This window comes from Agelaius phoeniceus, chromosome Z (genome assembly GCF_051311805.1).
Source record: "Agelaius phoeniceus isolate bAgePho1 chromosome Z, bAgePho1.hap1, whole genome shotgun sequence".
Classification (NCBI taxonomy): domain Eukaryota; kingdom Metazoa; phylum Chordata; class Aves; order Passeriformes; family Icteridae; genus Agelaius; species Agelaius phoeniceus.
This window is the reverse complement of record NC_135303.1, coordinates 16,966,207-16,990,368: the sequence shown is the minus strand read 5'-3', so window position 1 is coordinate 16,990,368 and position 24,162 is coordinate 16,966,207. Positions and strand designations below refer to the sequence as shown.

At 37.1% G+C, this 24,162-nt stretch overlaps 1 protein-coding gene across 4 annotated transcripts in view; it reads left to right on the top strand.

Annotated features, from left to right (window-relative positions):
* FER (FER tyrosine kinase) overlaps positions 1 to 21,679 on the top strand; it is a 166,047-nt gene extending 144,368 nt beyond the window's left edge. For all 4 annotated transcript variants that reach the window (XM_077172210.1, XM_077172213.1, XM_077172212.1 and 1 more), the window contains 3 exons: positions 6,406 to 6,560; positions 10,288 to 10,410; positions 13,756 to 21,679. In XM_077172210.1, coding sequence (XP_077028325.1) covers positions 6,406 to 6,560; positions 10,288 to 10,410; positions 13,756 to 13,898 — 421 coding nt within the window. In that variant the 3' untranslated portion in view covers positions 13,899 to 21,679. The remainder of the gene's footprint in view (positions 1 to 6,405; positions 6,561 to 10,287; positions 10,411 to 13,755) is intronic.
* Positions 21,680 to 24,162: the final 2,483 nt, after the last annotated feature.

Below are 24,162 nucleotides of genomic sequence, written 5' to 3'. Positions count from 1 at the left end.
TGGTTATGGAAATGGATGGCATTATGATTGTAATTTAAGTCCACTGTAATTTTATCAAGCACAAAATATAAACTTGTGTTCTGGTACATCTTGGATAATTAATTTTTGGAGACTTAGTTTCCCCTGTAATTCAGTTAATATCAAAGAGACTTTTCAGGACTGTTACAAGCCTTACATGTTTCTTAAATGTACCCATATTTGTCGTTATGTCCTGTAATGTTTCTCTTGATATCCAAGAGCTTAGGAATGGTTGCATGGAACCCAGCAGAGATGTTTACTCCTATGTCTGTTCTGTCATTAAGGATTTCTAGAATGTATATTTAATTTTCCAGTCACTCTAATATTGTAGGAATATTGTCACTCTAATATTGTATGAAGTTGCCTGTCTTCCTCTCTGATTACTGTCCAGACACTTAGTTTTTCACTAAAATGGGCACACAAAAGAAATTGGATTGCAAATCTTTGCTTCAAGATATAGCACAAGGGGAAGAAAAGAAAAGGACATTTTGTTCAGCATATTACATATAATCAGCAGTGCACAGGAAAAATTGGTTATAAAAATCTGTAGTGATATCAATGCATAGATGACTGTTAAAGACCAAAATGACTGTGATGCCATTTTCATCAAAATAACTGTTCAGAAGAATACAGGCAATAACTATTAAGTTCTAAAACAGTTGAGAAACAATGCAGATAAAAACCATTTAGATGGTACTGATAGGAATGTTTCTGTTCCAGGAGCAGGCATTGTGAAGACAACCTTAGAAATAGGAAAAAGAGGGGAGGAATAGATGATGCAGCAATTTATTGCTTCATTTCCATCTTAATAGTCTACTGCTTTGATTCTCCTCAGAAAGTGCTCATTGTCTACTATTCCCTTCTTTATCTTTCTTAAAATTGCTGGTATAGAAAACTTGTCCTGCTAGGAAAATGGAGGGCACACAGTAGCCTACCAAAGAAACCTCAAAGATAAAAGTTTTCTAATATGTTAGTAGATCTGTACAGTCCTTTGAGTCATATCTGGGTGGCAGACTGTAAATAAGTTGACAGTTGTGTTCAGCTACTGAATACAATTTTTGGGGGGTTGTTTTGTTACTTTTCCTCCTTTTGAGTTCCTTTCGCAAAATTATTAAGTCTTTTGCTTAAGTGCGAAGTGCTTTATCAAGAGTAATTGAAGGTCACCAATGCTGTGGGGTGGGTAAAGTTGCTTGTTTTGTAGTTGAGAGGAACTGAGCAATATCTGAAACTGTGGATGGCAGCAGAGCACCTGACATTATTGAGACATCACTACTGTATCCACTGTACCCAACTTGGAGTTTCTCTGGTTTGCCAGCACCGTTCATCTGTGGAGATGAAGATGGACTTGCATTATATATGAGGAGCTGAGAGCAGTTATTAGCATTGTAGTTAATATGGCTCCAATATTTTCATAATAACTAAAATAATGTAAAGAAATAATTAAAGTTAAAAGGGGGAAGAAAACACAGAATTCATGAAAGGATGTTCTTCTAACCCTCTAATATTTTCCCAGTCTGTTACTAGGCACGTATATCTATACAACACGATATGTTGTTTATTTGTTGTACCCTCCACACACAGCAAAATTAGCATATCAAGAAAGTTCTGAAATAGATTTAGGCACTACTGTATTTTGATTTAGACATTATTGGAAATTACATCAGGTGTATGAAGGCAAGGTATCTTACAGTTCACAAAAAACACAGCAATTTATCTTGTAGTTTCACTTCCCACCCTTTTTTTTGTGTTTAGGTAATAGACTATTTTCATTGAATTTAATGTGCAAAGGAGATAAACCGATCCTGTTCACTAATTAATTACTTGCTTTTATCACCTTAGAGTGTTTTAACTGCATGATCCAGGGATGGAATATAAAATGGCTAATTAGTTCAGTGAGGCAGTCTGTGCTGCTGGTTTAGTAATGAGGAGCTTGCTCTCTAGTTTTGATTTTCTTTAACTCATGGAATTCCATTGCAATGCTAGGTAGAACTTTCTCTGCAGATCCTGTGGGATGTGGAGGGGAAGAGGGGAGGGAGTGTAAGAATGTCCTTAGAGAAAGCTTTAGTAGGTTTATGTCTTTATGGACAGATGTGAATCCAGGTGGTAACAGCTCCCAGCACAGAGTAATTGCCTCTACTTCCTCCTTGAACAGGCTGTTGAATTTTTAGCCAAAGTCCTATGACCTCTCTCTTAAAGTTTCAGCAGATTTGACCCATATTTGACATCCCTAGGAGATGTCCTGTTTGTACTTACAGGAACTGCAGAGCAATGCTTAAAAAGGAAATTTCCAAATTACATACTAGTTTTTACTTGTTAGTAGCTGGGGGGAAGAAACTTTGTTTCTAGCAGTACTAGGAACTTTGATAATCTTGATATTAAATAGTGAGAGTCAGCTTCTCTTTTACTAAGGAGTTTACTCTGTAGCAACTCAGTGTAATGTGTGCCCAGTTTGTAGAACTTTCACAATGTAAATAAAGAATATTTTCTTGCTATCTGTCTTAAAGATAAATACTGATTTTATGAAATTACTGCTTTAAGTAGCAAATGATTTATGAGAAAAAAAAATTCCTTAACAGAGACACCTATTTTCATAGGTGTCTCTGTATTTCTTCAGGATGTTGGCTTTAGAGAGCATTAGGGAGAAGGAAGAGAAAGCAAATAGAATACACTGGCTTTTCTGGAGAAAGAAAACAAATAGACTGTAGTTGATTTTCGTGGAGCTTTTTTGTTTGGGAAGCTGGTGTGCAGGAGTTTTGTTGTCATTATTTTTTGGGGATTTGTTGTTTATGTGTTTGATTTGGTTTGGTTTTTTAATGTCCATGTAGAAAAGAGCCATGATTTACTATAAATACTTAACACTGATGAAATCTATAATGTTGACATCTCATAGTTAATTTTGGTCATCAGACCTCTGTATTTATATTTTCATGTTTCCCCCAACTCACGTTGTTTATCTTAAAAATGGAGTGGATCTCCACTGTGGATTTCTTATGGAAGGTTAAGAAGTAAAGGGTCTTTATAAACCCCTTAAAATTATTATACTTGAATGCCTATCTGTAGAAAATAGAAATTAATTATAATTATGGAAACTGGAAGAAAATTAATGTCATAATTTATTATTTTAAAGTAATGGGAGTAATAGTTGCTGATGCCATTTTTTTGCCAGATTCTGGCTATAAATTCTGTAATAAATCTTGTTGACTGAAAGCATCTTCTGTGTCTTCTCTTATGTCTAGACTGAAAAATAACATCCTTTTTAAGGAAGCTGTCAGACATAATGAAGAACAGTGAAGAATTTATTTGAAAAATACTGAAAAATCTTAACCAAACCCTCAGAATAATAGTAAAAAAAACCCCAAAAGCTGAGGTACCCACAGCTTTCAGTGTAACTGTTTAAAAAATGTTTTTTAGCATGCAAATACATATAAAAATTAACCGTAAAATTAAGCAACAAATCACTGAGGATATGAAACAGATGTAAAATGACAGTAGAAATATTAACAAGATAATATAACTTTGTGACATTTATATGCTTGAGGAATGAAATTATCACTTCTAAAGTATTTTCTAAATAAGTGACAGAGCAAGCACATCATACTCAGGGTGATAGAAGACGGCAAATTTGCTTATGTCAGAAATAAATATATGAAGTGCCCATAAGACTTTATTAACAGAAATTATTTATTGAAAGTAATACAGAGTATTATAGCATAAAAAATGGGAGAGTTTTAGCTAAAAGTGGAAAAAGGTATTAATACCGTGAGACTAAAAATATGCAAACATTTAATTTGTTCTTTGTGGTGTTAATTTACATATGTCCTGAACAGTGTCACAATCTTTATGAGCTTCTACGAATACCAGTTGATTTTCATGGAAGTGTTTTAGTCAATTTTCAGTAGGGATGAAAAGCTTTTTCTCTAGTTGATTCTGAATGAAAAAGAAAACTCGTATATTCTATGTACAAAACTGACAAAAATTATACAAACTGAGTGTAGTCTTTGTTTCTAAGCACCATACTGTGCATATTATTTACTATCCACTTTCCCAAATAATCAGACTTATGCAGGAGCAATAAACCTAAATCAGTATTTTCTCTAAATCTCAGTATATAGATTTTTCTTAACTTGACTCAGTATTTTTAAATGCTAGGTCATACTTCAGGTAGGGGGATGACTGCGCTTTCAATTAACTGTAAATTTTCTTTGAGATACAACCTCATTACTTTTTCCACTCCTTATGTGCATCAGTTGCAAAATCTAGACTATATTGAGTAACATGATAAAAAAACTAATTACTGAAGTATGATTGGAACCTAAGTAATAAATTCTTGAAGTTCCATGGTGATTCTTTTTACGCACTTGAGTATAAACAATAACAATTTCATTTTGTTTTGCAGCTCGCTTGCTTTAACCAATATAGTTGTATGTAATGATACCACATGCTAATATCAAGCTATGTAAAACAGTGCACATTGAGCTGTTTTATACATTTGTGCACATCTTCAGCTGGTGCCTGTGAGTTCAGATTTGTTTTTTAGTGGTCTGTCTTCTCAAACCAAACTAATAACTTTGTTTCTATCACTCCAGCTCTAGAGCTATTAATGTTCTTAGTGGCAGAAGAGCTGTGTGAGTCAAATATGTTAAAATTCTTAAATCAAGTAATGATATTTAGGGTCGTACCTAGGCTCTGTCTACATATTGAATAACATAGCCCAGTATCAATATGGATGAGCTGATTAAAGCAGATGTATGAGCTTCAGCATCCTTAAATATGGCTCAAGACTTTTAGTTTGGGTTATACGTAGTTCAGTCCTTTGTCATTACCGTGGGTAATGCTGCAACCTGTTTGTCACTGGCAAACCTTTCTGCATAAGCTGTAGAAACAAATTCCTGGGAAAGAAAATTCTGTAGCTAGAAAAACAAATTTCGTGCCCGTCATGAGCAGAATTCTAAGTTAGTTTCTTCCAAGAGCAATGTAGTTTGCATGCACCAAATTCATCCTTCAAAAACCAATGAATGTGCATTAAGTGCTCAAGAGATTCACTTCAGAACTATATTACAGGTCCAATTCAAAATATCAAAGTTAATATAGTTTTTCTGGAATATTCATATAAGCCATTTGTGAGCATATTAGCTATTTAGGTAAGCAAAACCACAGTAAGTTTAGTTTAAAAAATATTTTGTCCGTGATGTTCATAATGGTATGGAATTAATCCTCTTGCTTGACATGTCTCACCCTTTTTATTACATTACCATGGGAATAATAATATATATTTTATTATGTTGTATTCTAAAAAACTGTGAAACACTGAAATGTAACATACAATGTAACATATATTATCAACATACTATATCAACACATAGTATGTTGATAATACATTATTAGCATGTAGAAAAGTCACAGTAGGTCTTTTATCAGGTATTACTACATGTCTTCTGATCTAAAAAAATTAAAAAATTTGAGGTGAAGGGAGGGAGTTGACTTTCTGAGCTTCTCATCCATCACTGAGCCAAAATTTCTTTTCTATGCTGAGTAGCTTTTAACTTTTGATAGAAACTCTAATGGGCAGAGGGAAGATGGAGCTGTTTCTCAGGTTTCTCACTGAAACACTTCCTGAACACATTTCAGGATGCTTCTTCAAATTCTGTTTCATTTTACGTAGGTTCCACTTCATTAATCTGGGATTTATTTTTGTGGAGGAATAAATGGAGGGCAGTTGTGGTGGGTTAACTTTGCATGGCTGCCAGACACCCACAGAGATGCTTTCTCACTCCCCATCCTCAACAGGATAGGGAAGTAAAATAAGACAGAAACACTTGGAGGTCAAGATAAAGGCAAGGAAATCACCTACCAATTACCAGCACAGCAAAACAGACTGAACTTAGGTAACATGAATTTAATGTATTGCAAATTAGAGTTACATGGTGAGAAATAAAAGCCAAAAACTGAAATGCTTTTTCCCTCTCCCTTCTTCTGAGGCACTCCTTCATTCTGAAGTTCTTCACTTCCTCCCTTGAGGGGTGAGTGGGGAATGGAGGTTCTGAACTCTCCATAACAGCTCCTGTCCTTCAGCCTCACACTCCTTCCCTGCTGCACTCTGCCTTCTCTCTGTGGACTGCAGGAGATTCTCTGCTCAGGCACTTTGAGCATCTCCAGCATCTCCTCCCCTTGCTTTTTCATAGGATTATTTCTGACTTTTTTTTTCCCCCTTCCCTCATTTCTGTTTCCTCACGACTGCTGTGAAGTGTTTTTTACTCTTTTGTAAATAAGCCTCTAAGAGGTACAACTGTCTTGGCTGAGGGGCTTGGTCAGTTTAAATGACTTCCAATTACTTTCAGACCTGTAAAAATGTATTGGTTTGGGTTTGTTTTTTTTTTTCTAATTTAGAGACCTGGCTGCAAGGAACTGCTTGGTGGGTGAAAGCAACATCTTGAAAATAAGTGATTTTGGGATGTCCCGGCAAGAGGACGATGGCGTGTACTCATCATCAGGCCTAAAGCAGATTCCAATCAAGTGGACTGCTCCAGAAGCTCTGAACTATGGTAAGCGCATAACTGGATTTTCTTGAAAAAAAAAAAAAAAAAATCCAAAGTACAGTAAAGAGCATGAGAGCCACAATATTCAAGTGTATGTACATACAATTCTTTTCCCTTATTCAAATTAATAATGTTTAAAATAATTTTAGTATTTCAGTCTGATTTATGTAAAAAATGCAGTTTTGCTGCTGAAAAACAATAGGGCAGCAACATCAGAATTGCTATTATGCAGCAATAGCAGAGTGCTTTGGTTCTGTTGCTGACTCATTCTTGTAGACAGCCTCGTCAGTCATCTAAATTATGATCGTTAGCAAAATGAATGGCAAGTTCTGCATATTTATAGCCCCTCATTGAAAACAGTAGAAAATGTTAATGTACTAGAACACTGTGTTAGATAATTCATTGCATTGGTGAAAGATACAGTCATTGTTTTATTTTCGGGGGTTTTTAACTGCAGTTTTACTTTACCTGCATTTTTGTGTATCACTAGGTTTTTATATTGGGGATAAAAATTTATTATTTATGACTGAGGGAAATGAACCACACTACTTAGTTCCAGAATAGAAGCAGAAGCTGCTGCTCTTACCTTTTTTTGCCTATATGAAACTATAAAATAAGTTCTTCTAGATAAAGGGGGCTGTGGAGAAGCAGCACATTTAATAAATGATGACATGTTTTGAATGTACTTCTCTAAAGCAGTTCTCTAGTTGAGTACACAGAATGAAATATTTTTGAATTCTTCTTCTGAAGTGTCTATAAATATTTTTGCCATCTCTTAAATTTAGCCTTTTTTTGGAAATCATGCATTGGAAATCATAAGTTTGTGAATTATGATTGATAGCAGAATGCTTCCTCTCATTAGCACGTTTGCAGCAGTTAATGACATAACACAATAATGCAGATCTTCCCTTTAAAAGGCTGACAATAAATTCAGTTTAGTAATAGATCCTGTATTACCAGTTACTCTAAGAGGTGTTAGTGTTGCCAACATTCACTGGTGAATGCTTTGTTCTTTTGGGTGTTTGATCCACTATAAAAGGTGGTTTGGGTTTTTATTTTTGTTATTTTGGAAATACATACAGTGTTTTTGATGTATTATGAAAACCTATCTTTATAACCATATGTGATCCAGTTGACTGCATTTAGCAGGAAACAGGCTCTTGTGACCACACCTTCACTTTGTTCTGCTGAGTCTGTTTTTTCTGCACAGTACAGGAGAAGAGGGGATTGTTGATTAACATCAACTTACTTTGTGTTTCCTTAAGCACATATATATTCCAGCAGCTATAGGTCATTTTCTGTAATGTTTGGGAAATAAGCTCTCTCAAACATGTTAATATGTTCAGCAGTCAATATTCAACTTTCAAAATGTCATGAAAGATTTCTGTGTGTTTTTGAAGGATAGTTTTTTTCCACTCCCTTGAAAGATACTATTAAAACTTACTGGATTATGTTTTATTGTTTTCCATTCTAATAATAAGGTTTTAATAATTGCATTGAATTGTGTAGGTATGATTGGTGGTTTTTAAGATATCAAAATGAAATAAAATTAAATCTGCAGTATTTCAAAACTAATTGGTAACCACTGGCCAGGTCAGTCCTGAATATCAAGATTCAAAGGTTGGAGGAAAATGAGAAATAGGATCATTTGGCCATTACATAAATGCCAGTGTGGTTAAGAAGCTACAAAAAAGTTCTTTTTTTTGTCTTTGCTGAAGTCACTGTATATGACAAATCAAGAGTGGTCACTAAAGTATGTTAATTTAAAAAAGCCCCACAAGTTGTGAAGGCTAGAAACCAGGCTAGGGCAAATGTTGTGGTTCTGACACAAATTGTGTCAGAAGTCAGAAGCAAAATTCAGATGCCACTGGAGTTTTTGAGAAATGGAAGCTTTGGTTCCGTGGGTGCTGTTCAGAGCCATTCTACACTGTTATTGGGAGGGCAAACCCCATCACTCCAAACAGCTCCCCTTTCCTCCTTCATCCCCCGACTTTATACACTGAGCCTGATGTCACATGGTCTGGAATCTTCCTTTGGTCTGTTTGGGATCGCCTGTCCTGGCTGTGTTCCCTCCCAAGGACCCACAGCTTCCTCACCAGCATGCAGCGTGAAAAGCAGGGAAGGCCTTGGCTCTGTGCAGTCAAAGCAATAAGAAAACCATCACTGAATTATCAACCCTGAGTTCGGCAGAAATCTAAAACAGAGCCCTGTACCTGGCACTGTGAATAGACTTAATTCTACCCGACCAAAATCGGCACATATTTAGGATGATTGTGGGGTATTTTTGCTTCCTGATCTTTGAAAATTAAAATACATTTAATATGTATGTTTTCTCCCCAAAATATTTTGAGTTATTTGTGATGTTAATAGTAACGTGGGGAGGACTTGGGGTTTTTTTATAAACAGATCTTTTTTTTTCCCCTCAGATAATGTAATAGCATAAAATATAATTAACTGTACAGAACTTGTACTTTCTGTAAAAAAACCCAATAAAACAGCTAATCACCTATCTTGTATTTGCTGAATGCTTTCAGTGAAAAGTGTTAAATTTCTGGATGCCCAACTGTGGGAAGTTGATACACAGACAAGAAAACTAATCTTACTCCAAAGAGCATAGTGAATATCCATAATTGCCAACCATGAGGCACACAAGCTAACATAGCACAGCTGGAAGTGATATTTAGTCTAAGAGTAAACTGAGATTTCTGACGTCAGAACAGTTGTCACTGTCATCAACTGTCACTATAATTTACATGTATTTTCCTTTTTTTCCTAGTCAGAAGTGGCTTAGTTTATCTAGTTTGATGATTAGAGATAAACAAACAATACATTCACAAGTGTTGTTTTTAAGAATAAAGATATGTAAATACAAAGTGATAGTACGCAACAAAGAAGAGCAGCCATGAAAAATGTTGAAAGTGATGTTGAAAATGGATTTTTAAGACAACATGTTCACTGATTCTGCTGCAAAAGGCTAGGAGTCTTAATTTTCTAATGAGAATCCATCACTGACAATAGAAATATCTGCTCCAAAATGTCTCCCTGTAATAGAAAGCTACAATTCCACAAAGAGGCTTGGAATTCAGTTATCTATCAATTATTTATTTTGCTATCTCTGAAGCATAATTGGAGGCAATTGAACCAGCAGGCCTGATTTTTTTTTTTTCTTAAACTGATTGTGTGTGTCAGTTTTGCAGCATCCAGCCTTACTTTGATTTTCAGAGATCAGTTTCTCAAAGCATAAGAACCGGGCCTTCTTCACACTTAGAAACAGTGTTGGTGGTAGCTCCTCTCAGAATAAACACTGCCATGCTAAAATGGAAAACTAGAAAAGGTAATTTTTTAAAGAATATTTGGAATTGAAAGCAGTTGTAAATGAGTAGGAAAACTCTAACATTTTTTTGTCCTTTTATATTAAAAGAAAAATATTTTTGTACATTAAGAAGGAAAGAAATTCTTAACTTGCTTGACAAACTGGAGTGGTCTGTGTATAGCTGTAGAACTTAAGGTTAGCTTATGTTACTCCAGAGTTTTTGTTTTAATATAATTTGTTCATTCTTTGAAATACTGGAGACGTTGAAATCTGTAGAATGTTTTATTAGTAGCTACAGCTTTGTTTTGCCTGAAGACTGCCAGTGTAACACTTTTACCTTTACAGGAAATTTGCGCCATAATTATCTGAAATACCAATTTCTCTGAATGTTAAATTCAAGGTTTGCTTTCCTTTTTTTAGGGAGATACACATCTGAGAGTGATGTATGGAGCTTTGGAATTCTTCTGTGGGAGACCTTCAGTTTAGGAGTATGCCCATACCCTGGAATGACCAACCAACAAGCACGAGAGCAAGTTGAGAAAGGTAATTATTCCTTGAAAGTGAAACAATTGCTGGGTAAATGGTATGGATTCGGCGTAAAATAGCTAAGAAATAACATACAAGTTTTGTAGCAACTCTAGCAAAAACAATATGAGGTTTCCTAAACTGCTGACTAGCTCTCTGGGAGGAGTAGGGTGATGTATATAGGCCTTTTGGAAAAAAAGGAATGCACTGACCAGTAACTTAAAGGTTGGAAGACTTACAGCATGCTGACTTCCATTATTGCAGAACTAACAGGTGAGATGGAAAGGAGGGATTTACTGCTGTGCAAAGCAGAAGCTTGAATTATTTAAGATGATGCTAATGCAGGTATAAATATTCTAAACTGCCAGAAAAAAATCTCTATCATTCCATCTTCTTTATTAAATCATTTCACAGAAAGATTTAGCAATTATGGTGGAGAATGGTAAACTAGTTGAGCATTGCAAGCTGCATTTCTCTTTTACAAAATAATCAAAAGGGTAAAATAGCAAATAACTGTGAGTAGGAGTTCAGGAGTTTGATTTGTTTTCATTGTCTTTAGTGGCATTTCAGAACTGTTCCTTCCCTACATAATACTACTGTATAATTTATAAATATGTTCTAAGCTAGTAAAACTTCCAAATTATTTAAAACAAAAACAAACAGCAAACAAAAAAACTCTGGTTTGCTGATTTACACACATTGTCAGTGTTTGTTATAGTTTTATGAGCACTGTAGGTGATAATAAAGTTTCTCCTTAAAGGCCAAATCAAATCCTGGAGCCTGAGCCATATTTGTCTGACAATTTGTGGAATCACAGACTCAAAGAATGGCTGAGGTGTGCAGGGAGCTCTGAATGTCGTCTGGTCCAACCACCCAGCTCAGCAGGATCACATCCAGATGACTTTTGCAAATCTCTGTGAATGTGGTTGTCTTTGGACAATCTGTACTCAGTCACCCTCACAGGGAAAAAAGTGGAGGAATTTCCCATGTTTCAGTGTGTGCTCATTACCTCCATGTCCTGTCACTGGGCATGGAAAGAGCCTGGACCCACCTTCTTTGCACCCTCCCTGCAGGTGTTTTTATACATTGCTGAGATCCCCTGAGCTTTTTCCTCTCCAGGATGAGCTCCTCCAGCTCACTCAGCATTTCCTCATAGGAGAGAGAGATGTTTCAGTGCCTCCATCACCTTGGTGATCCTTCATGAGATTCTCTCCATTGTGCCTGTGTCTGTCTTATACTGGGGAGCCCAGTACTGGACCCAGCACTCCAGATGTGGCCTCAGCCAGGACTGAACAGGTTGGGCAGATGATTTCCCTCAAACTGCTGTGGCACCCCTACTAGCGCAGCCCAGTGTGCCGTTAGCATTCTTTGCTGGAAGAGCTCATGCTGGGGTCCAGCAGGAGCCCCAGGGCCTTTCCTGACCAACCGCTTCCCACGGGGCATTCCCCGCCCATACTGGTGCCCGGGGCTGTTCCCAGCTGCAGCACTTGGTTCTTCCCATTCTTGAGGCTCCTGCCAGCCCCTTTCTCCAGCCTGTCCCGGTCCCTGTGGACAGCACCACCACCCTGTAGTGTATCAGACCCCCCCCAGGGCCCGGTGCCACCAGCAAGGGGGACACTGCTGTGTCACCATCCCTGAGGGGGCACCTGCCCCTCACCCACAGCCTTAGTGAAGGTGCGACACAGGACTGGACCCTGGAGTTCCACTCAGACTTCGAACCACTCATTACCTGCCTTCAGGGCTCACTGTTCAGCCTGTTTTCAATCCACCTCCCTGTCTTGTCATCTAGCCCATAAATTCAAAGGTGTCTGTGGGATTTTACAGTGGAATTTCCTCATGTATCAGGCTACTCATCTCATTGAAGAAGTTTCTCGCATTGGTCAAGCATGACTTGCTCTTAGTGAATCCATGCTGACTTTCTGCATGCTTACTCCTGATGATTTCCTTGTACTGCCTGGAAATTGCTTCCAGCAATTAGTTGCTCAATCTCCTTCTGGGATCAAGGTGATGCTGACCAGCCTGCAGTTCCTTGGGTGCTCTGACTTGAAGATAGGAGTGACATTTGCTTTACTTCTGTCTTCAGGTACGCCTCCCTGTACTTGAAGTGATGTATGTATGTATGTATGGTGTGGCAGTGACATCAGGCCCTTCTCTCAGTACTCACAGGTGCATCAGAGCCCCCGGACTTAACTAAATCTGGTGTGCTTAAGTATTCTCTGACCAGGTCCTCTTCCACCAAGGGTACATCTTCCTTGTTCCAGCCTTTCTCACTGATCCCTGGAGCTTGGCATTCCTGAAGGCTGGTCTTGCTAGTAGAGGCTGAGATGAAGAAGGTGTTCAGTACCTCAGCTTGTCCCTGTCCTGTGTTGCTGAGTTAATCAGTCCCTCATTCAGCAGTGGGCACACATTTTTTCAAACCTTTTGTCCCCTGCACAGTTAGAGGAGCTCTGCTTGTTGTTTTTGACACACCTGGACAGATTCAAGCCCTTCTGGGCTTTGTCTTTCTTAACTTCATCCCTGGAGGTTCAGACAGTGTTTTGGTATTCCTTTCATTACCTGATTCTGTGTTTGATTTTGTCCAGGATCTCCTTGTCCATACATACAATCCTCCTGGCATTTTTCCCAACTTCCTACTCATTAAGAAATTGTCTTCACTGCTGTGAGTACACCTCTGTGGTCCAGGCTATTGATGATATGCCTGAATAGCCACTTACCTGCGACTTTTGAATGATTAGCTGCTAATTTACTTAACTGATTGTCCATTCTCCTGCTCATTGTCAAGTCAGAGAACTCCTTGGCTGATGGCAGCAGCGAAGTGTGGAAGCCACTGCCTATCTAAGCAAACCAGAAGAGAAAGAGATTTGAGATAAGATGGAAAGCTCCAAAAGTTAAGAAAACAGAGGGAGGAAAAATTAATTACTAAAGTGCAGATGGCGAAGAACTTCCTTAAGGAGACAAAAAAGGGAAGAAATGTGAGAATAAAAGTGGATACATCTTCAAAAGAGCAAATACATTTACTCACATTTTCATTTTTATTATCAGTTTCCTCACTGCAGTGAAGTAAGGAAATACAACTGAAAACCAGAGGGTAGCTGCTTCCTAAGATACAAGAAAGAAATCTGTGTGAGTTGCTGCTATTAGGGATGAGCAGCATGCCCAACTTGAATGTCACTGGTACCTGAATTTTAATTAGTTTCATAATTATCTGTCATCTATAGGATATGTATTTTAGATGTTCCTCATATTGCCTTGAAGGTCTTTATAAATGAAATGGTCTTGAACTTTGCTCTTATCTTTTTAGATTTGTCAATATGCATCTGCTTTCAGTACTAAAAGTTTTTCTCCACTTTTTCTGTGTACCAGGCTACCGAATGTCTGCACCACAAAAATGTCCAGAAGAAATATATAAAATAATGCAGAGATGCTGGGACTACAAGCCAGAAAACCGGCCAAAATTCAGTGAGATTCAGAAAGAGCTGTCTTCAATCAAAAAGAAAGTGACATAGTGATGAAGAAGTGCCAAACTCTATGTCTGGGACTTTATTTTCCCATGAAGTAATTGTTTCCCTCAGACACTATGCATTTATATAGCATTATTTGCAATATTCTTCTAGGATTACTTTGAAATTAACTGGTGTACCATCTTGAATGGTGCCTACACCTGCATTAAAGATATATACTGCGAAATGCTATATATCCAGTCACAGTAGTACTGTAATTTAGGTTACATGTACATAGGAAAGCACATACTATAAATTTAAGGGACTGTGGCTTTTATCTGTTTTACAGCAAATAACTGCTAGTGACATTTTCAGAAGTATTCTACTTTAAGCTGTGCTCCCACTCTGCTATCCCTGTCCTGTATGTCAGCATATTAATGTGGGGATTGTCATACATGTTGGCCTTAAAACTGAAGACAGTTTTGACAAGTATTTCAACTAGAAGCTTTTTTTAAAAAATTCTTTCTACATCTGATATATTTAGGTGATACTTGGTTTGAAGCATGAAGCTCAGTTAGATTCTGGATGCAAACATGCTTACTGAATGGAAAAATCCAGAATTTTTTTGGTAGTTGAATTGCTTGTGCATTTGTTACCATACAGTAGAAATACTTCTGACTTTTTATGTGATCTACTTAAATAATGCCTTTTTTCTCCTTCAGTGCCATCAGAATTCAGTAGCATGTTTCTTTTATGGTGACCTATGTTTATTTTAGAAAAAAAAAGACCAATATAAAGTATATTTCTTAGCACATGCTAAGAAATACTGCAAACTATCTGCCTTCCAAAAATATGTGAAAGTACTAGGCCAAGAAAAAATGGTTTATTAATGATAGCAGCAGATGACAAATATAATTGATCTTAGAGGTGCTAATAAATATGCTGCTAGATTTGCTTTTGACCCTGATTTTTTCCCTTAAATTGGTAGAAATTCTCAGAATGCAGCTGGAGCATGCAAAAGTTTATTTTGAACAAAAGAACATTTCATGCATAGTGTCCAAAGGAAAATACTACTTCTGTATGGCATGAGGAAGTTGTGCAAACAACCAAAAGGAAAGAAGTATGTTTAAAGCCTCTGACAGGGAACAGCAGAGTAGAAATACTAACCTTCTATTTTTCTTACATTATTGCAATCAAATATCAAAAGACTGGGGATAAACAAGGTTTAAATGCACCAAGAATATAAACCTTGTGTTTGTATATATATATATACATATAAATATATATTAAAAAAAAAGCCAGAAAGAATAAAACCTTACTAGATAGTGGAGGGAGGAGGTGCACCATTTGTTACTTTGACTCTGGGTCCTCTTTGCAGCTGGAATTGTTTTCTAGGGCTCTGAATAAAAATAGGAACAAGTTACTGTATCCCTGTCTGAGTTCCAGCATTAAGGTGCTTAAAATACTTCTAGGAATTTACTAAACTATTCAGATCAAGGGATACTAGTTGCTGCTAATGCAAGTAAGAAACAGGGATTGTAAGTAACACAGCATCTGGAATGTTAATTAGCCTTATATTTTAGTGTTACAGTGGGAATGAGATTTAGTGAAGTCAGTGGCTACATTACATTTTTATTTCTTTTAGGGTGGCTTTTCTATTGTCCACATCATCTTTTGCTCTCTAAAGTATATTTACAGTAGTGCTGAGTGGTGGTTTAGGGCCATGTGTGACCAAAATATGTGTAGGCTAGAAGAATTTGTCTGTTACATAGGAATTAGTGTCCAACTACAACAGTGAATGGTCGTGTGGGATCACATCACCTGCATTTGAGGTGGTACTGTCAGTATCCAGCTGTAAGGAATGGTAAGTGCTTCTTGCATTTTGTTAAGTGATTTCTTTTTCTTGGAGATAAGCATTTATATACACATACCCATTAAAGTGTAGTGCTTGGAAAACTTGGTGGCATAAATTAAAACTTCATTGTAAGTGTACTGGATATATTTACTTAGTTCTGTACTTCAAGTAGCCCAGAGATATTTTTCAAGAGCAATAGGAAACATTCTTGTTAGCTTGTATGCTTCTAAGTAGTACACAGAGTCTGTGCCTTAATTTGCTAGTATGCTAATGCAAGTGCGAGTGTACTAAGATCTAAGAAATGTTTCACAATCATTTGGGAAAATCCATCCAACAGCGTTTCCTTACATATGCATCCCTGAAGTCTGCAAGTAAAGATAACAGTGTCAGCATTCATAGCTTTTCTGGAGAGTTAATATTCTTTTGTTAGAGAGATGGACTGTTTCTTTGCCATATGCCCTCTTGACAGCAAGAAATACTGCTTCATTCAGATAAAATAAAATACTGTTGTATTCGTCATAAATTAACCAGTCACCATCCTGACTCTCATAGAAGGATAAAAACAATACTAACATTTTATTCTGGAATTGTTAACCTCCATACATATATATCACACTTCTGTTTAAATTTGAAGTCTTTTTAAAACAGGGAATTTCTACAGCATTAGGAAAATTTGTTACTGTTACTGAAGTAGGCACCAGTTCAGTTCAAAACTAGTAATACTTTGGGAGAATACCAGAATGGCTTTGTAAGTATAGAATAAATTTCAACACAGGTACATGTCTTTTCAATTATTTAAACTTTTGTAGCATTAATTTAACAGTTTGTGGCAGAATTCGTTTGTCGTGTCTGACTTGTAAGTGTTGAAACTATTCAATTTAGGAAGTGGACTCCATACCTGTAGCTACTGTAGGCTTCTCACAGGAGCATTCACAACCAAGCCTGCCATGCCATGAAATTTAAAAGAAAGACATGGCACTAAAGAAGCAAGGCTGCAATATCTTCTCTCCATGGCCTCTTGATGACTTAATTTTGCCAGGTTAATTTTACCAGGTTAGCCAGGTCATTTGGCTCATGTACTATGTTTAGGAAACTTAAAAAGAGAACTTACAAGGAAGTTAAGCTTCAGCCTCTTTGGCAAGCATGGATTTCAGGTTAGGTTGTTACACTGGCATTGTCACAACCAGAGGGACCCCGAGAGAATCCTGAATTATTTTATATTGTTAAACGCAGAAAACTCTAAATACTGTTATCCTCAGCTTGTAGTGTGAGAGGGAATTCAACAAATTTTCTCTTATTTTCATGTTTTTCCTAGCAATTGCATTCATTATTTTAAGAAAATTGCTTTGACAGCAAGAAGTGCATCCTTAGTTTGTTTTTAGTAGAAAATTAGTGCATATTATCTTCCAGGTCCAGTCCTCAGTGAAGTCATAAGGTTTTCTAAGCTTCTTTGTTTTATGAAAAGTAAAATAGGGAAAGTATCTTGTCTGGAAACAAATCTTGGTTCAGCAAAGGGTGGTGATGTAGAGTTAGCATCCCACAAAGGCATTAACTTTGAAATGTGCATTTTCATTAGTTCTGTAAAAAAACAATGAACTAGCTTTTTGTTTATCAGCTACAGTTATATTGCATTTCTTGTTAAAAAAATATGCCCTTTTGCAGAATTGCTTAAAACTTTTTTGGAAATCATTGTTGCGAAGTGCATCACCAGAAGGCCATCAGTGAGAACTGCAGCTGGTAAAGCCCATTCTCACTGACAGGAAAGAGAAAACTGGTTAAGGAAATATTAGGTTATTCATACTCAAGTATTTTTTCATTAATGTCTTTGACCACCTGTTATGCTTACTTAAATACAAGCACATTATTAAAATTGACTATGAAGTTACCTATTTGTTATCTCTTTATAACTATTTTGTTACCCTTTTTGCACCCACTGTAAAGGTAATGAAGAAAACAAAAAAGAAGAAAAATCCCCCACATTTTTCTGAGGTTACAGTGTAACCAAGTCTCAGAAGTATTTACAAATGTCTCCCCTCCAGTTTTCTCAGATGTGCTGCTGCACAAATATTAACAACAGTGATGAAATACTAGCCCTGTTTCCAGTATTCTTGCTGTCATATCCTCTAATTGTCAGTGCTACTCACAGACTTAAGGGAGTGCAATATTTGAAGAGCTAAGCTAGTGTGTAAATAGTGTCATCAAACATGGTATTCAGCAGTTCTGAGAATAATTGATTGTCATAAATAATAACTCATTATAAAGATTAAATAAAGAGAAAGAAGCTGAGAGAGTTCACTTTCTGTAACAGCTGTCCTGTTTTTAGGCGCTAGAAATACTTGTTTGTGCCAGTGCACTTGGATTTGTAACATTTTTATGGCTAAGCATAAAATAGTTTGCTATTAAAGGAAGAGTTTGACAATTAATTTTTTCTTCTTGTAAAGCACAAAAGGACTTCAGATATTGTTGGAAGCTTTCTTCCTAGGCTAGTCAGGCTACCAATGAAGCAATGCATTTTTTTCCTCTTAGAGTGGTTTTCATGCAGTCCTTCACTTCTAGTAATTAGTAATACAGGACCTCAATTAGTAATTAAAAGGTGCATGGCAAGCACAGGGCAAGTCCAGTATTCCTGAAGTTCCAAACAACCATGAGTTTTTAAGAGATCTGGTCAATTTGAAATATCAGCTCTATTAAAAATGTTTTCTTTCAGTAGTCCCCTTTTGCAGATTTACTGAAAACAAACAAAAAAGCAGTCCTTAATAACTAGCAACAGCTTACTAGGAAAGTGAATCAACCTCCGGAGCCTATCAAGGTTTTCTAAGAGTAACTGTTCCCTGGGGTAGCTTCCCATTATCAACACATAAAGTTTAAAGGTGGAAAGCTTCAAATTGAAATGGAAGAATTCATTCACACATCACATAATGAACAGTAAAGTACTACTACCATTTATTTCCTCAAAGTGGTACTGAACTGTCATATCCAGCTCCTATATGTGTTGCAGAGTTGCCTTTTAGTATGTTATTTATACCAACTTTACTTTGCTGAGACCTGAAATTTCAAAGGGAAGATTCTCTTCTCAAAAATTCCAGCAAGATCTGCCTGGTAGCTCCAACATTTTTGCATATTTTCACATCCAGTTGTCAGTCATTGTGTTCATTATAATAAGTACCATATAGAACAGGGCTGGAAGCCCCTGACTTTAAACTTTCAGAGTTTTGACCCTAGAATCCACCTTGATTTCACTTCTCTGTCAAATAAGCAAAAGAAATATCTGTTTTTCAGCCTTAGTACTACTCTATAAAACAGAAAGTTTCAGAGGTGTATTTACTGTTCTTTCCCAGGGAATGCTACCTCCACCAACAACCCTAAGTTACCATTATGTCCCCTTCTCTTTGATATAAAATTTCAGCTGGAATATATGTCCAGGTATAGAACTTGGGTGTTAACTCAGATTTGTTTTATTTTCAGGCAGTTGTATAGTATTGGCTATTTCAGAATGCCATTTTCTCAGACATCATCTAGGCAGGACTTAAATTAGAAGTTTCAGATGGTTTGTTTGGGAGTGGGGGTGTGAGCTAAACAACTAATTAGTTCAGTAGCTAAATTGTTGTTTTGCAGGTGTTTGAGATTGTAGCTATGGAAGGGTGGTGCATTTAAAGATCTCAGATCCATATGCCTTCTTCAAACAAAAAAAATCTAGGCATATTTAGAAAAAATTGATAAATAAAACCCTTAAATGTAGTTGACTGAGGTCATAAATTGAAAACATAGAAGAGCCATGAACTAGATTCTTTCTTCCTCTGTCTCCCAGAGTGGAATACCTTGTAAATACAACTTAATTGATTTATTGTTTATTGATAAATACAGCCTCTGAACCAGTATGGTAACCTAGGATTCACACTGAGCAGAGAACACTTGGAAAAATCCTGAATTGCTACTATTTGGATCTGTCATCTAGTTCTGGAAACACAAATGTTTATAGATAAGTTCTTAAGTTTTGTGAATATAGTAAGCGAGCCAGCCATTGAAACTCTTCATCAATATAAGGCAATTAGACTTTTGAAACAAAAATCAGAACAGTGATTCCCTTTGCATTAGAGATATTGAAAGTATGTGCCAGAACTTTCCATTACTAAAAAAAGATGCACTGTACTCTTTTCAGTCAGCTCAGTCTTTCTCAACATATGAAGAATTCCTTTGCTGTTACATGCAAGTAATAATGCAAAATTCGTGGATAACTGATATATAACCAATTGACTCTGAGCTGTTGCCTCAATTCCTAAAGAATCTTTCTGCTCTCTAAAGAGGGTTGCAGCAATCTTACACTTCAGCTGAGCTCTGCTGTAATAATCTTTACTGTTGCGTCTCTCAAATATTTCCTAATTCTGAAGGCTCCATGTATCACAGATGGCACCCTTTCATTTATCAAATGAAATTATTCTGGTGACAGGAAAGTCCAAATACACTCCTGCTGTTGTTTAATTCAGAAGTAATGTGGTGATGTTGTACTTTAAAACCTAGGGCAGTGTGTTTGTATGAAAATGGAAGTAACCATGAATCAAGGTGAAGCATACTGTTCAAATCAAGGTGAAGCATATTGTTAATGAAATTGCAGATCCTAGCTATATCACAAATTGTCCACATCATAAGATACATCAGAGGAACATTTGTTACTGTGTGGTTTACAATACAGAACATTCTGCTCCACACAGGGAGAATTAAAGAGCTAAATATTCTCCTTGACATTTTGCTGTCAGGCCAGATTGGAACAGCATCTTCCAAATCAACAGCAATTACTTAATTCCACCTAAGCCTTATTGTGAGCTTCCTTCTTCTTAACAGACCTTTTCAGACAGTGTTAATTTTCATCATTTTGCTTTCAGGAATTTGAATTGATTATATCATACAACATATACTTACAGAAATAATTATACAACCCCACCACTATGAAGTGCTGAACCCTGCAATTCCAGGAGATAAGCATTATTGTTGTGTACAGGGAACTGCTCTTGCACTGGGTCTCGGTTGAAATGTCTGTTTACATGTCTTTTTCCAGTGTTAATTGTACCACTACCTGTAAATCACAAGTTAATTTGGTTTTTTTAGCAAGCTTCCCACTTAATTTTCACTAAAATGTTGAAAACAGGTAATAGGAAAAAACCCCATGATACAGGCTCATCACACAGGACACCCAAGGCAGGCAGACTCCTACAGAGAAATGCTGAGGAGTGAAAGCCAGCATTAAGCACCTGCCTTGTGCCTTCTGTTAGAGGACTTCCAGGGATGAAACTTGGGCTGGGGTTGTAGGACTGCTGATTTTAAAATTGCATGTGTTGCTTTCCTTTGTGTAACTGTTGGCAGCTGGAGACAGAACAGGGGTGTTAGGGAAGGAGGGAAATTCACATCACTGGCTTGCCATCACAAGCCAGACTTTGTCACCAGTAGCCTTGAGTGGACACAGATGCCATTTGCAGATGTCTTTAGGTATCCAGTTCTCAATTTTGTGCCAAAATACGCACCAGCAATATCAGGTAAAGCACCTTTTATGCTCTTTGTTGTTTAAAAATAATATATTTGTGAAACAGATCGATAATACATAACACTGGAAATGGGTCCTTCTTCCCTAAAGTACATGTAAAATAAAATTAAAAAAATAAAGAAACAACATTTGTGAATTTATCTGGCTTTTAATCAAGTCTGAAAATTATAACTATGTTATACAGTTGCCAGTTGTCGGTCCTTTATAATTTTAAATAGAACTGCATTTTAACTTTATTTATTTGCCAATTTTTTATATGCTTTAAAGTCACACTTTAGAACTCAAGCTAACTTTTTATTTTCCTAGACTGTTATGTAAGAGATTTTCAGTCTTCCTGTAAACTGCAGACCTTTTTTGAATAGTCCTTTGTCTTCTCCTTTGGACCACTTACCACTAATGAGTCTGCAGTCCCTGTTTCACTGTACTCTTCCAATAAATGTAAAATATTTGTATCAAGCGGTCTCATTTTATTTGATATTTACAAGTTGTGTTTCTTCATTTGCCTCTGTAATCAAGTGGAAGACCAATTCTAGTAACATTGCTTTTGGGAATAGACACAATTCAAAATACTCTGTTTCACACAGCAGGGGGAGACCCAATTTGATTTGATTTTTTTTTAAATTTCTGGAGATAATCTTTCTGTATGATCCTCACTCGCAGTTTTGCATTACTTTTGTTTACCTTTTGCATATCAGAAGAAATTGAAGCAAGAAGTAACCTAGAGGACAGAAGGGGAAGGCGATGTTGAAATGGGCTGAGAACTTTGTTATGAGAACATTATTATGCCTTAAAAAATACAAACATGTTTTGAGATCCTGTGGGTAATATAAAGTATGAATACCCCTATATGAAGAACTCCTTCCACTGCCTAATGCTCCCTGCAAATGCACCTTGTTTGAAGACCCAAAACCGGGTAGAAAGATGTGATTTTGGGTACCTGTACCTTACACGGTATTGTTAAGCACTCTGCACACTGGCACAGCACTGTGATTTGCAAGACTTAGTGCCTGACTGAAGAAGGAGTTTATAGCATGTAAGGCAATTTACAGCTCTGGTTCCTAAGTGGGACTGAGGTACCTGGGGTTTGTGTCAATTTTTTTTCTGATAGAATACAGTTGTTCCCTTTTACAGACCTTTGGGGTGTTTTTCCCCACCATCTCCCAGTAATCATGAATGGATGATGTGTAAGTCCAAAGCTCGTCCACTGAATTTCCCCAGTGTGTGTTGGAACAGAAGACAGCGCAGCATGGGGTTGCACACAGGTCTGGTACAATTCTGCTGAGACTAATTTATTAGGATTATTTTAGAAAAAGTTACTGCAGCCAAATCTGTTTTGCTCAGTGATGCCTGGTCTCCAAATAATAGAAATATGCTGTTTGAAAATCTGTGACTGCCAAACACTGAGCAGCACAGGGTGGCGATCAGATTTCCTCATTTGAAGTGTCACTGCAGTGAAATAGAAATAAGGCTGAAGAAAGGAGCCTTGAAGGAGATCAGGGCCTTTGAACAGTCCTGCAGTTTCTCCAGTTTAGAAGTACAGTTAAAAGATTTGCTGTTGAAAAGATTTAGTTGATTAAGACTTCTCACAAGATCCCAAAGGACACTGGTGCACAAGGACTGCTTTAAATGGCAGATCATAGCATTTCCCTATTCTTGAGATGGCAAATTCAGCCATGCAGGTACATCTTATCCTAACAAACCTCATGGCCTGCAGTAAGAAAATGCTCCAAGGTAGATATTCCCCAATTCCCAGTTGACCATAACACCTTATTTTGTATTTCAGCTCAAGTTCTTCACTTGGGACCTTTTATGTCTTGCTGACTTGTGAGCCCTAATGTTGATGGTACTGTACAGCTGGCAAAACTGCACACAGAAGACATCTGGGCACAGAAGGTTTGATCCTGTGTAGCAGTTCTGTTTTGGGGTTCTTTTTCCAGACAGCCAGCGTTTGCATGTCAAAGCTGGATCAGTTCTTTTTCTCCCTTTTAGATCCAAATACTGTGCATGCAAAGCTGTTTTGATACTTGGGTTAAAATCCTCTCTTGATGTTTGGCAGAAATAACATTTTTGTTAAATGAAGGAGAGATTAATCTTGCTCAGAGACACAGAAGAGGCTCACATCTGAAGACTCCAAGTAGAAGAATGTGCCTGCCTTCAGCCTGGTGATGAGGAGAATTTGTGGAAAATCAGGGAGGGAGAGAGTTGTTTTGGGGAGTGAGTTTTTTTCAGCATATTCAATTTAGAGCACACTAGGTTTGCTGACTTCCATAAATGTTCTCCCAGATCCCTGTGTTTCCACCAGCTCCACACTCTGGAAGCTTAACTTAGCCAAGGACCATAGAGAGATCAAAAGCCAAGTATTGCCATATTTAAGATTTTTGGTAGTTCTACCCCCTAAAAATAAGTCTGGGGAAATCTGCAATAAGATGCACTTACTCAGTGTAGCGCTCAAGGGCCATTACAGATCACTGAGTATGAACTTTCACCAGGGCCAGAATTTTCTGATAAGGTCCTGATATGAAAATTGTTTAAAGGATTGTCTCATCACACACTGCAGCTACTGTTCAATTCTCCTTGAACTCCTGTTCCAGCCATCAGAAAATGCAAAAATGCAGTAACCTCACTGATATGGTCTTGATTACAACTGTCTTGATTAAAACTGTACACTTTATACCTCAAGGGACATGATACAGATAACCACAGAAAATACACAAGCCAATGACGCATGCAGACAGCACTAACGCTGCAACACAGAGGTCTTTGATGCAATTTCATCAGTGTTCATCTCCTCCTCCATCACCCTCCATTCCTCGCAGGTCTGCTGCACTAAAGGCACTGCTGCTAAACTGTGTGCAGAAATGCATCAGGACTAAAGAAATAGCTCTGTCTTGAGAATACATAATAATGAGGCACTGTGCTCTCTCTATTTTTTTAATAAC